The following is a 14,178-nucleotide window of genomic DNA, read 5'->3' as shown; positions in this document are numbered from 1 at the left end:
TGAAAACATGCAATAAATGTGATAAATAGCATTAGACGTAATAAGAAGGAATTTGCCACCCAAATGTTGGATGAGATGGATGATTCCTGACTACAACGTGTGACAGCAGACAATGGAAATGAACTATGTTTTCTTGGATCTTGTGAATTAAAGAGGAATGTTATATAATGGAATCAAACAAAGGAGACAAGACAAGCTTTTTGTATATTCTTGATAGTAAACTCTTTACCAGGATCTTTCATCAAAGTTCCGAATCCCCGTTTTGTTTCCTCTCTCTTCCTATTTATAAGGGATATCCCTGGAAAATTCTAAAAAAGTACAATATGGGGGAATATTCAATAGAATATTCCTTCCTATTCATAATCCTAGGAATATTCTAACAGTTGCAGCCGTTTGCTCTCTACTCGACCTCGACACTGGTCTCTCCCTTTGAGTGACTCCTCGCCACTGGACCGTGCTTGGTTTCGACCTCGGCCTCAGCTCGTCCGTTTGCATTCGCTAGACCTAATTTTGACCCATACAGTATCCGTATATGTTAAATTCGAAGTAACGTTTAATATCATGTGAGTCACATTATTTGTTCAACTTCCATTTTTCCAACCAAAAACATACCCATATGTTAGTTTTGACATCAATTGTCCATATTAGGGTTCAGGTGCAAACTTTTCCAGCCCCAACTTTGATATGTAATTAGGTTCTTGGTCGTCCTAGAAAGGAAACTAGTTAACGAGAATTGAAGTTATACACAAAGATAAAAGTGAAGAATAAATGTATTATTTTTAATTAATTAGAATCATTTTCGGTTAGCCTCTAAGATTTTTTTCTAACTTCCTTCTTTGCTCGAAAAAAAAAAGGCATTCCTTCTTTGCAGCATCATTACTTGCCAAGCCAAATAGCCAATACATCACTCAAACACAAAGAGTTAAAATCCACTTATAAGCACTACATTTCTTCCCCTCTAAATTTAATCTCACTAAAGAATATTGAAGTCTTTTTAAGAAGTATCTAAAGAACACCAAGCAAACTCTCCAACCGAATCTTCCAAAGAGATTGGCGAGATACACTATTGTATTGGTCAAAATCTGACCGCTGTGGACGACCCAAGCGGCAGGACGGTGAAAGACGTCATGATTTGCTCCAAACCACGTACTCACAGTACCCGCTAAGTCGAAGAATAATACTCAGGGAACGACGAAATTACGGACGTGGTATGAAGGAGCATTGACCCAATAACATAACAAGGACTCCATGACTATATATAGGGAGGGAACCTTCCTAGAAAGGGAGGCTTTTCTCTTTCTCCTCTCCTCTGTAACCTTCTTAGCAAAAAGAAGACAAAACATTTTTCCATACATTATGTAAACTAATTATCTCCATCGATTGGGGAAAGAAGAAATGAAAAATATCAATAAGATTGATCGCCCCTATTTTACCTTACTCATCATTTTCTTATATGTTCATAGATCTGGAGTTTATTATGCTTGACTAAGATTTACCTCTTTATCTTCAGTAATTGATTTAATCAAAAAGGTTTCAATATCTTTTGGTCAAACAATTTGGCGCCGTCTGTGGGGATTTCTTAGTCAAAATTCGTAGTCTCCTCCAGATCGAAACCCATAATCATCCACCGAAGAAAGTGGTAAGTAAATCTCACGCGCTAATCCAAAGCATGATGCTACATAGAAGTAGAAGTTACAACCAATGTCCACGCAAAACTTGCAAAAGAAGACGACGCCGGTTGCGCAAATCCCTCAGGAGGATGGGCGCATCTTATGGGGTGACCCACACACCGAATAATCCATGAACGAGCCAAGGCAAACCCAACCCATGCAGAACCGGGGCATGTTTAAAAGAAAAAGAGAGGAAGAAAAGAAGGCCCAACGTGGCTGCCGAACCCAAAAACCACCATTCCATCAACCACTTAAACGACAGGGAGAGCGAACAGCACTATGAGGCTACCCTCGTTCATCGGCCCATCGGACCGAGGTAAGGAAAATCTCATCTTGGTTCACCTTCTGTTGTTCGCTTAAATAGGAACACAAGCGCCGCATGGGCGAGCGAGCATGGGTGCATCCTAACTAGAGAGTAGGACTATTACTAAATATCCTGAATATCGCCCATCTCAGACACATCAACCTCCGGAAAATGACGTCCCCTACAATCGTACTCCCTTTCCCTCACCCAGGTTTTGTCCCAATCGGGTTCTCTCGGGGAGGTCTTGAACGAGGCAGCAAGGGAGGCATCACCAAAGCTCAAAGGACAGTCTATCGCCCTGCCCACTGGCGAGCTCTCCAGACCGAATAACAGGGGGGTTTAACAGGGAGACCCCAATACACACATAAAGCAAACATTAGCAAGATAGCAGCGTTCAGTACTCCCCGGCATCACCTCCCCAACGCACACAAATTAAACAAACTGGGACTCACCCAGGAAACACACGAGTTGAGCAAACTGGGACTCCCCCAGAAGACACCCAAAACTCTCCAGAAGATTGCGAATAACGACGGGTTAACATTTCGACAAGTTCTAAATAACGCCCTTAAGGCCAAAGGCCATCGCCAAAAATAAGAGTTTGACGACGGATTAACATTTCGACAAGTTTGAAATAACACCCTTAAGGCCAAGGGCCATCGTCAAAAATAAGAGTTCGACCTCGATCGAACATAGACGGGTTAACATTTTGACAAGTTCGAAACAACACCATTAAGGACAAGGGCCATCGCCAAAATAAGAGTTCGACCTCGATCGAACAACGACGAGTTAACATTTTGCCAAGTTCGAAACAACACCCTTAAGGCCAAGGGCCATCGCCAAAAATAAAAGTTCGACATCGGTCGAACAATGACGGGTTAATATTTTGACAAGTTCTAAACAACACCCTTAAGGCCAAGGGCCATCGCCAAAAATAAGAGTTCGACCTCGGTCGAACAAAGACGGTTAACATTTCAAAAAGTTCGAAATAACACCCTTAAGGCTGAGAGCCATCGCCAAAAAGAAGAGTTCGACCTCGATCGAATAGCGTCGGGTTAACATTTCGACAAGTTCGAAATAACACCCTTAAGGCCAAGGGCCATCGCCAAAAAGAAGAGTTCGACCTCGATCGAACGACGACAGGTTAATATTTCGACGAGTTCGAAATAATACCCTTAAGGCCGAAGACCATCGCCAAAGAGGATTGGGACTCACGACGGGTTAGAGAAAATAGCTCGACACCACTCGAACTGTGACGGGATAATGCTAAGACATAAGTTCGAAAATACCATCCCTACAGCTAAAGCCGTCATCAAAATCCTACTCAATCCGTGTGATATTGAATTCCCTGAGAATCAGGAATTCACCGCACGGAAATTCCACCTGTTTGCGCCAAAGTTACAAAAAGCAAAAGGAATAGGAGGCATACGACAATGAAAAATTCCTCTTTACAAAGTTGCTGCACAAACAGTCGTTGATTACATACGGCTAAAACCGATAGAATACAAATAAAAAAAAATAGAAATAGCAATTCTTTCACTCGGCGTCATCACCGCCGCCCTCTTCATCACCCTCTCCAGGAAGTCCCCCGTCATCAACACCCTCGTCGGCCTCCGGCGTTGCAGGATCATATCCGTAGTTAACACGAGCCTCTCGTGCCTTCGCCCGTGCTCCCTCGTATGTAGCCATGAAAACATTGCCCGCCTCCCACAAACTATTATATATGTCCCGCTAGGCCTCAGCATGAACCCAGAGCTCATGCAAATGCCGGGGAGCAGCGGCGGAGGAAGACTCGACTTGAGCCAACAGTTGTTCCTTTTCAGCCTCAAGAGCAGCGACCCGATCCCCCAAGGTTGACGCCTCCCGGTCGATCTCACCAATACGCTCCTCGAGTCTCACTTCCCTTAGCGTGTCCGTCGCCCTTTCCGATTCATGCTCGGATAGGAGGACGCGGATAGTGTTCTCTAGAGCCTCCGCCCTCGCCAAAGCAGCCGACCAGGCGCTCTAGATATTCTCCAGTTCGACGACCTTCCTCTCCAGCTCGACCAATTTTCCCATCCATTCCGCGCTCATCGCCTTGACCATGACGACATTCTGATCCAACTCAGTCTGCATCGATTGCAACCTCTCTTGAAGATGCTCACACTCTGTGGCAACTCCCTTGCCCACCTCGAGTTCTTCGTCCTTTACACGAAGTTGCTCCTGAAGCTCGCTACTCCTGCGAATAGCCTGCATCAGCTCCTGATTCCTCTTCTCCAGTTCCTCGCCAAGGGATCGATCACCTGCATTCGCCCTCAGTGGCTCGTGCCTCTCACGACACTTGTTGCGGTAGCGCCAATATTTCTCCAACATCGTCAGAAAAATCTTGGCCCGAGTGTTGGCCCTACGAGCACTCTCAATCTCCACCATGTACGTCTGAAAAACAAAAAAAATTTGATTAAGGCTAAGGTCGACAAGGATGAAAAGAGCACAATAGGGAAAAGAAAACTTACCCTCAGGCCCATAGCGGCCATCTCGTGCATCAAATCGATGTCACGGACGTCCCGAAGAGCTTCGCTTTCGGCGGTAGAACACAAGAAGTCAAACTGCAGGACCAGGTCTTTCGTATCCCCCAGGAGGTTAATATTCGACGATATTTCAAGTATACGGGATGGGCCCCCCGCATGTACCACCGTACGAGTAAGGCCCTCTTCGAATATCCTGACGTCATCAAGATCAAGATCAGACACAGATTCATAATCACCAACCATGACGCTTTTCCCCTCTCTGTGGATGAAGAAGAAGCACGACCCGGCATCAAAGATGAAGGCCCGCTCAGAACAATAACAACAGCCTCAGGATCCTGACCCCCAGTCGCTGCAGGTTGTTGGCCAATCACAGCGGCCGCGATCTTCGTCGATGGGGCGGATGTGATGGCTGGCTCTGTCTCTGCAGGTGGAATAGCATCAACTCCCTCCTCGGACCCCGTCAAGGGGAGATCACCCTCCGAACATACCATGGCCGAAAGAGCAATTTCGGACTCCACTCGCCGCCTCTTTGATGGCCCCTCCCCGTCTTCGGCACGGGAAGATTCCCTGTTGGGTAGGTGGCAGGGGACGGAATCTCTGTTCGAGGGGCAGCCTCCGTGCACACAGCCACGGCCGTAGACTCAAATGAAGCGGCCCTCGACGAAGGTCGAGAACTAGACCCTGAGGCAGGGCGAGCGGACGATATAGGCTGACGAAATGCTAGTGGAGGAGCTCTCGCCCTCCGCACTCTCTCTGACATTGATGAAAGCCGTATGAGCAACAAAATCAACTAATATAACGAAAAACAAAACTGACATTACTTACTGGTAAGAGGCTTGCGTCCATATTTCTTATAGAAGGACGACCATGCGCGAACCCCCGCCGTATGAGGAAGGATGACGTTCACCCACTCGCGGATATCGTCAACAGGAGCGGGGGGTAGTCTCGCGGCTGCAAAAACAAAAACATTGTAAGTACCGCCCAAAGAAAATCGGTCGACCATCACTACGACTAAAGGTACAGAAGTTTACGTGCGAAGTTCCACTTCTCGGGGAACCCTGCAGGATCCGTCACAAGGTGCTCGATCTGCACATAGAAATAGTTCTCATAGAAATGACGGTTGGCTCTGTCGTCAATCTTCACCACCAAACTCTTCGTCCCTCGGTGGCGCATATGAATCACCGTACCAAGAATGAGTTGAGGAGCAAAGAGATTGAGCATGTGTCTCAACGTGACTGTCACGACCCAAACCGAAGGGCCGCGACGGGCACCCGGTGCCTTACTCAACCGAGTTCCAACGTAACATATCTTTCTTATCATACTATCAAGGGTAAATGAGATAGAAAACATGTCATGAGATAACAATAATAAAACATAAGGGAATACTCAACATATGATGACCGAACATGATATACAAACTTATACATGTGACATACGGGCCTATAAGGCCGACATGACCATTTGTAAACTCAAGAGATAGGCCGACAAGGCCATACAAGTATCCATACACCTGACATCTGTCTACAAGCCTCTAAGAGTACATAAAATCATAAAGGTCGGGACAGGGCCCCGCCATACCAATCAATACATATCCAAACTTGTCGATTTTTGACGAAACTTATTTTCTTCAATTCGTTTAGCGACTAAGCTTTCCAACCCTTTTGGTACTTGTTATTCATGATCTTAAATATTTGTAACCTCCAAGGTAACATGATTAACTTAGTTTATTTGCTTCCAAATATAATCTCATTTTCGAGCTTACATCAATGACTTACGACGTACTCTCACGTATGAAAACTTGGGGTGTAACAGTGACCTCCCGACCGGCAAGCTCCACGAACTTGAGCAGCATAAGGAACAATTTATACAAGTACGACGAAAGCTGAGCCGGACACACCTCGTAAAAACGGCAAAAATCTACCACCAATGGAGGGAGAGGAAGCGTATACCCGACAATAAAGGGATAAGCATAGAACACACAATATCCTGAGCGGTCGAAATGTATAATGTCATCTCCCACTGACGGCTAGCATTTCGACGTGGTGAGGAATCCCCCATCTGGCCTTCAACTCTGCAATCCCCTCCTCAGTCATAACAGAGGAAGCAGGTTCCGGCTCCTCCCCGGCAGGGCTGTGGAAATCGTTCCAAGGCTTCCCAAGGCGGGCAAGATCTCAGCCGCCGACGGGACCCCCTCATCTTCTACCACTTCTACCCCTCCAGGGGCAGGAATATCACTTTTCGGCGCCGGAGTTGCGGCAGAATTGTCAGCACGGGAAGAATTACCAGCCATTGTATCAATTTTATAAAACAAGGGATGGAAGAAAAAAGAAGAAACTAAGACGAAAGTTCCTGGCTTGCCGAAAATAATCAAAAACCCGAAGTGTCAGGAGAAAAGAAGATTCACAGAGTTCTTTCAAGCAAAGGCAAAGAAGTGTGTCAATCGAGTGGTGCTTTCCTTCTATTTTTAAGAGACATAAATTCCCCAAGCGCGAAACCCAAGAGTCGACAATCAAAGTTGATAGGGCATGAAACGGTTCAATCCCCTGGTAACGTGTGTCATAATGACAGCAACCACGAATGACGTTTTAAGCGATGCTTCGAGTCCGAAACGGTAGCGACGGTCCAAGGGCATCGCAAGAGCGCCGTTACATTACTTGAACCTAAAAATCATACCCAAAGGGTAGATAGTCAGATTTCTCTTGGATGTGTAAAAATCATAATCCATCTGCCAGGCCCGACAAGAGACGACCCCAGCAGACGGAGGGACTAACTGTATTGGTCAAAATCTGATCGTTGTGGTCGACCCAAGCGGCGGGACGGTGAATGACGTCATGATTTGCTCCAAACCACGTACTCACAGTGCCCGCTAAGTCGAAGAATAATACTCAGGGAACGACGAAAATAGACGTGGTATGAAGGAGCATTGACCCAATATCATAACAAGGACTCCATGACTATATATAGGGAGGGAACCTTGAAAGGGGGGCTTTTTCCCTTTCTCCTCTCCTCTGTAACCTTCTTAGAAAAAAGAAGACAAAACATTTTTCCATACATTATGTAAACTGATTATCTCCATCGATTGGGGAAAGAAGAAATGAAAAACATCAATAAGATTGATCGCCCCTATTTTATCTTACTCATCATTTTCTTATGTGTTCATAGATCTGGAGTTTATTATGCTTGACTAAGATTTACCTCTTCATCTTCAGTAATTGATTTAATCAAAAAGGTTTCAATATCTTTTGGTCAAACAACTATATTACAATTGTGGGAGCCTAGTGAAATCAATTTACTAGCCGACCAATAATTAACCTTATCCACTCCTTTGCATGACAAAAAAAAAAAAGAACATGTGAAAAATGATATATTAGTAGGTAGTTAAAAAGTGGTAGAGATGAAGTAGAATCTGATATATAGCCCGTTTGGTCAAGCTGCAAAAATCAGCTTATAGCCCGTTTGGCCAAGCTGCTAAAATCAGCTTATTTTGAGAAGTGCTTTTTTTCAAAAGTGCTTTTCTCAAAAGTACTTTTGGTGAGAAGCAGTTTGTGTTTGGCTAATTAGTTTGAAAAGCACTTCTGAGCAGCAATTAGTGTTTGGCCAAGCTTTAAAAAACTGCTTCTAAGTGTATTTTTCTCAAAGTGCTTCTCAAAAAGTGACTTTGGAGTAGAGCTACTTTTCTTGCTTCTCCTAAACTCGCTTCTGCTTCTCCTCAAAAGCACTTTTTTTCCTTCTAAAAGCTTGGCCAAACACCTCAATTTTTGGCCAAAAGTGCTTTTGGACAAAAAAAAAGCACTTTTGGCCAAAAAGAAGCTTGGCCAAACAGGCTATTATTTTGAGAAGTGCTTTTTCTCAAAAGTGCTTTTCTCAAAAGTACTTTTGGTGAGAAGCAGTTTGTGTTTGGCAAATGGATTTCAAAAATACTTCTGAGCAGCAATTAGTGTTTGGCCAAGCTTTAAAAAACTGCTTTTAAGTGTATTTTTCTCAAAAGTGCTTTTGGAAAGAAGCTACTTTTTTCTGCTTCTCCAAAACTACTTCTGCTTCTCCTCAAAAGCATTTTTTTTCCTTTCAAAAGCTTGGCCAAACACCTTAATCTTAGAAAAAAAGCACTTTTGACCAAAAAAAAGTGTTTCTGCCTCAAAAGAAGCTTGGCCAAACAGGCTATTGATCTACCTACTCCATTCTTTTGAAGGATGGATTGGTTTTCCATTCTTATGTTGTATTTTGAGGTATGGTCTAAGCCCCCTCTGTTCTCCTTTGGTTAATACAACACTTTCCCTACAGAGTACGTATTTAACCCCCAAAAATAATTAGTAATCGAGCGAATTCTCTCGGTTGTGTGAGAGGACGTAGTTCAAGTTTAGAGCATCTTATCTATTCCCTATTATTATTATTATTATTATTATTATTATTATTATTATTATTATTATTATTATTATTATTATTATTATTATTATTATTATTATTATTATTTATTACTACTTATTAGTTTAGTTCGAAAACGTAAAGTTTAAGGTAACCGTTTTACCGTTTTAAACCGTTAAAACTTTAAAGTTAAAAGGGTAAAGGGGGTTAAAAGGGTAACCTACGTACCGAACGAAAGAATTAAACTTACTTACGAGTAATTAGTAGGAGGAAATTAAAGTAAAGAAGTTAGTAGGTAAGGAAGTTAAAGTAACTCCACTAGTACCTACCACTTAAAGTTAAGTAAATTAAGTAAAAAAAGTAAAACTTAAACTTAAGTCGACTAATTAGAGTAGTAGACGTTACCTAACTTACTACTTACTTTCCGTACCGAACTACGTTAAGTTAACCTACTAAATAGTTAAAAGGTAAAAAGGAAAAGAAAGGAAAGGAAAAAGTAATACCACTTAATTAGTATAAACCGGGTAACGGTTAATACTTTACTTTTAATTTTACCTACTAACGAACTAGGCGTACTACGAAGAAGTAGTAATAAGTCGAACTAGTTCTTCGTATACTTCTCTCATACTTCTAGAATGAGTTCCCTACCTTCTACACCCTTTACCGTTTGAGAAAGTACTGTGATTGTTGTGATACCCCTACCCCCCCCCCCTCCTTCTTAGTTCTCTCATCTAGTATATATACTAAGTATTCACATTTACATAACGGTCATTAGCCAGATTACCTAAGTCATTTAACCGTATTACAGATTGACCTCTGAAATGTTGTAACAACCAATTCACCATACAAGCATTCTGAGTACACGACCTCGGCTGCTTGTCGCTATAGCGTTATACGAATACGACTTCGGCCAAGTGACTTTTTGTCGTTCCTCTTCATGCAAATTCCTGTTTGGTCTGATTTCGGCCCATACAATTATTATTTTTTCCTTTAATTTTATTACTACTGTTGTTCCCTTTGCTTTGGTTATTTTACTAGTTTTGCTACTAATACTTTTCTTTTCTTTTGTATTTTCATCATATCGTCTTTACTCTTATATATTTCAATCGCGTTTTGAAAATATTTTTCTTGAACCAAGAGTCTATCGGAAACGGTCTCTCTATCTCATATAAGATACGGGTAAAGTCTGCATACACTCTATCTTTTTTATACCCCACTCATAAAATCATACCGAATATATTATTGTTGTTGTATATTTTATCTTCGATACTTTCACTCTTACAAATATAGTCTTTTGATTGTCCCCACAAGTGTGTCCTTGGTCAAATGATTTCTCATCCCCTTTGCCACTTGCTTATCTATTGGTTTTTCTTTTCGTGATTGAAGAGGACTTGTCCCTACCCTATGATCGACACACTTGCTAAAAAAAAATAGAAATGGGTGAATACCAATCGTATAATTGAGTACTCTTATGGAAATTAAAATTTATTGAAAGCGATAGGCTAGCATATCATATCAATATTGCAGAGACATTAGGGAAAAGAAGAGGAAATAATCCAACGGTTGATGGACAGCCATCCGCGGAGACCCGGAGCCGCTTTCGCCCCAATACTTTTGGAATCTAACACAACCACACAAAGCGCAACCCCACTCTCCTCTTAACTTCACCTTACCCAACCCCAATTTAACTCTAGTTAATTGCAGAAGTCTGCACGAAATTAAATTCTTTTGATATTGAACAAAATATTTTATTTTATAAAGATTTAACTTCTATAAACTTTATTATGAAAAAAAATTATTCTATTAGTGTGATTTAATATGTTATAATTAATACATTATCTATTTAATTTTTCAGATAATTAGTTTCATTTATTATGACCTTATTATGTAAAAAAATTTAGTATACATCAGTGGACAAGTTATGCTTCTTTTACAATACAAATTATTTACTCCATATGTTTAAGTTTTATGTACCGACGATATGCAACATACTTATCTAGTCGAATCTTTACAATTAGTTTAACTTGATAACTTGAAGAATTAACGTGGTTTAACAGGTAAAGCTTGTTAAAAAACCTTAAATTTAGATCTATTATATAAAGTAAATCTACATAACTATCCATAATACGTGTGAGTTGATTTTCCGAAAGAGAGATAATGTAAGTTGTATAGGTTAAAAACTGAACAAAAGAATTCTGCTTTAGGAAGAACGACCAAGAGTCAACCAAGCCGATGTCACGTATAGGAAGCAATATACCGGCGAGTGATTCAGTCACGGTCAAGGTCGAACACTCGGTTCGGCCTAAACGGCTAGCTCAACACTTAGCTAGCGTTTGGCCATAGATCCCAAATTTATTTTAAAAAATCTGATTTGGGTGAAGTTTGGTTTGAAGATGAAAATGTGTTTGGACATACGTTTTCAAAACATATTTTCCAACTTTATTTTGGAAAAACATGTATATAATTCACAAGTTTTGGATTTTGGCCCAAAATCAACTCAATAGCTGATTTTGGGATTTGGAATTTGGCCAAAATATGGGCAAAATTTATGGCCAAACATGAGTTTTGAAAATAAATCCCAAATTTATTTTAGCAAAACTCATAGCCAAACGAGGCCTTAGATATTTTAGAGGAATATTTTACGGGATATTCCAAGAAATTAGGTACTCCGGTTAAGGACCACTGGGTGAGAGTGTGACATAAAGGGGGGCTGAGAGGAACACACAAAATAAAAAAAGACATATACATCTCTCTAAAAGGGAAGATATTCCTTAAATCTCAGGCTCCTCGCCGAAAAAGGAGATAAGAGCTTAGAATCTCAGCATCCATCTGTAATTCAACTTCATCAAATGAATGGAAATCGGTCTTGTTCAAAGAATGGTGACTCCTTTTATTCATGTATTCTTCATTATCATTTGATGTTATTGGAGTAACCATCTATTTCTTACATTATGATATTCAATCGCAACTATAATCAAATTTTATGTTCAGTCATGCTTGTTTATTCCTATCTTCTACCTCATATCTAGAATAAATTATCTCTGGCTAGGATTTGCCCAAACCTTTTTATTTAATTAATTTAACAAAAAGGCCTAAAACTTTTTAGTCAATTTACAATGAAAGTATGATTTTATTATTTAGAGCAGATTACTTGCTCTCTGTTTAGACGTCAACCCATTGGTAATAAATATAACGTGTAATTGTTTATAAGTAACACAAAACACAGAGAGTTGTCTAAAAAAAATAACAAAAAAAAGGTGAAAAACTTGAAGCCGACTCTTTCTCTCTCACCTCTTGCGTTTATATATAGACACACTACATTCTCTTTTTCCTTGCCTATACTCTTATATCTTCTCTCCTCTTTCTACCCAAGTTTCTGTTTCTTGGTGCAAAAGTATAGGTACCCTTTGTCTCCTTCTTTCTCATCTTTATTCATGCCCTGGTAACCATTAATATATAAAGGCTACATCATTTTATTGTATATCCAAACAAGATAACAGGCAAACAAAAGAATGAGTTGCAATGGTTGTCGAGTTCTTCGAAAAGGATGCAGTGAGAACTGTATTCTCCGGCCATGTTTGCAATGGATCGAAACCGCTGAAGCCCAAGGCCACGCCACCGTCTTTGTCGCTAAGTTCTTTGGCCGTGCTGGACTCATGTCCTTCATTTCCGCTGTCCCTGAAAATCAACGACCTTGTATGTACTTATTAACCTAGTTTTCGACAACTCTCTTGTTCATTAGTTTCCAGAATATTTATTTGCTTATAAATTGAGATTTTTTTTTTTTTGTATATATGCAGCTTTATTTCAGTCCTTGTTATACGAAGCTGCTGGGAGAACAGTGAACCCAGTGAACGGAGCCGTAGGGTTATTATGGACAGGCAATTGGCACGTTTGTCAAGCGGCGGTTGAAACAGTCCTTCGTGGCGGCGCGTTGCGGCCGATCCCCGATTTCCTCGGTGCTTCACTAGATATTGATGAGTCGTCTGAGTGCACCAACGTATTTAAGCTTCAACATCCTAGTCAAAACAATATACAACCAACGATGCAAAAACGACGCCGTTTTCCAGAGGAAGCTTCAAAAGTATTGCAGTTGGCGGATCTTGATCTCAGTTTAACACCGGGTTTTCAGAGTCAGAAGGTTTTTAGCCACGCATTGCCTGAGAATCGGCGACCGGGAACGCCGTCGATGAATTCCGAAGAATCTGGAACCACTACGTGTTTTGAGAGTGGTACTGTTATTGGAAATCATCAAGGATATGAACCGAAATTACTCAGTTTGTTCAATTAGGTTGCTCTAGTGTTTTTGTTATTAACCTTAATCTTCTGTTAATCTTTTTCCTTGTTTTTTTTTATGGGGGAAGGATTTTTCCCGGAAGTAAATTCCGGGAGAGTTTTTGTTAATCATTGGCACAGGATTTCTCTTCTTTCAAGCTTTTCTTTATTACGAACAGTTGAAAGGAGGGGAAAGTGAAAGTTTGCCGGTGATTCCTTCCTTAATATTTTCTTGTTCTCCTTATTGTTTTTTTTTCTTTCATTTTCGTGTTACATAAGGAGTCTAATGAATGTTGGACATGAATAAATTGATTGCTTATCTTTCTTTACTTGCATTACATTGTTCTGAAGTGTATTGGATGATCCGACTATATATATATATATATATATATATATATATATATATATATATATATATATATGAACAGATATATCTTTCAGAAGAGGTTTGTTTAATTCAGAACTCACGTCATTTAATTTTTGATCTGCCACTATTGGTACCTGGTAAATCTCACTAAGAGAAGATAAAAGAACATACACCAGCTTATGAACATGTTAATTAATCAAAGGACATGAGTAATTAAGGTTAATAAAAATGGGATGGTGTTGTAAAGATCAAGATACCTGATTTTTATGGTTTAGAGGTTAGCAAAAGTCCAAGATTAGATAAGATTTTGGACTTAAATATCATTTCGTCACCATCATACTCTTAAAAAACTTGGAAGCTATCTAGTGCTAAAATTGTTTAATTTACATAAAGCCACAGCTGACAATTTAATACTTTGATCATTCTAAAGCTAAGGAATTTTAAGAGAATAAAAGGTTGGGAGCTCCAAGTTGATAGGGGGAAGTAGTCAACAAAATTGACTTGTCCACGTAAATGTGAAGTAGAGTACGTGGAAACAAGGTCATACACATAGTTTTGTTTTTCATTGGGTGGAATCCATAGTTATCCAAAGTTGAGGTAAGCAATATTAATGGAGTTATTACTGTATACGAAAAGGGACAACAAGTGGGTATGTATTTGTGGGCCTGGAAAAATAGGGGTTGGATTTGGGAATGA

General features: G+C 40.5%; 1 protein-coding gene across 1 annotated transcript; it reads left to right on the top strand.

Annotated features, from left to right (window-relative positions):
* The first annotated feature begins 12,103 nt into the window (after nt 1-12,103).
* LOC109208878 (LOB domain-containing protein 37-like) lies at nt 12,104-13,448 on the top strand. Its single transcript, XM_019372032.1, has 2 exons — nt 12,104-12,536; nt 12,641-13,448. Exons 1-2 carry the CDS (start codon nt 12,353-12,355, stop codon nt 13,129-13,131), a joined length of 675 nt encoding a protein of 224 aa, XP_019227577.1. The 5' UTR covers nt 12,104-12,352; the 3' UTR covers nt 13,132-13,448.
* Nucleotides 13,449-14,178: the final 730 nt, after the last annotated feature.

The sequence above is a fragment of the Nicotiana attenuata genome, unplaced genomic scaffold (assembly GCF_001879085.1).
Source record: "Nicotiana attenuata strain UT unplaced genomic scaffold, NIATTr2, whole genome shotgun sequence".
NCBI classification, from domain to species: Eukaryota; Viridiplantae; Streptophyta; class Magnoliopsida; order Solanales; family Solanaceae; genus Nicotiana; species Nicotiana attenuata.
This window is presented reverse-complemented; position numbering and strand designations above follow the sequence as displayed.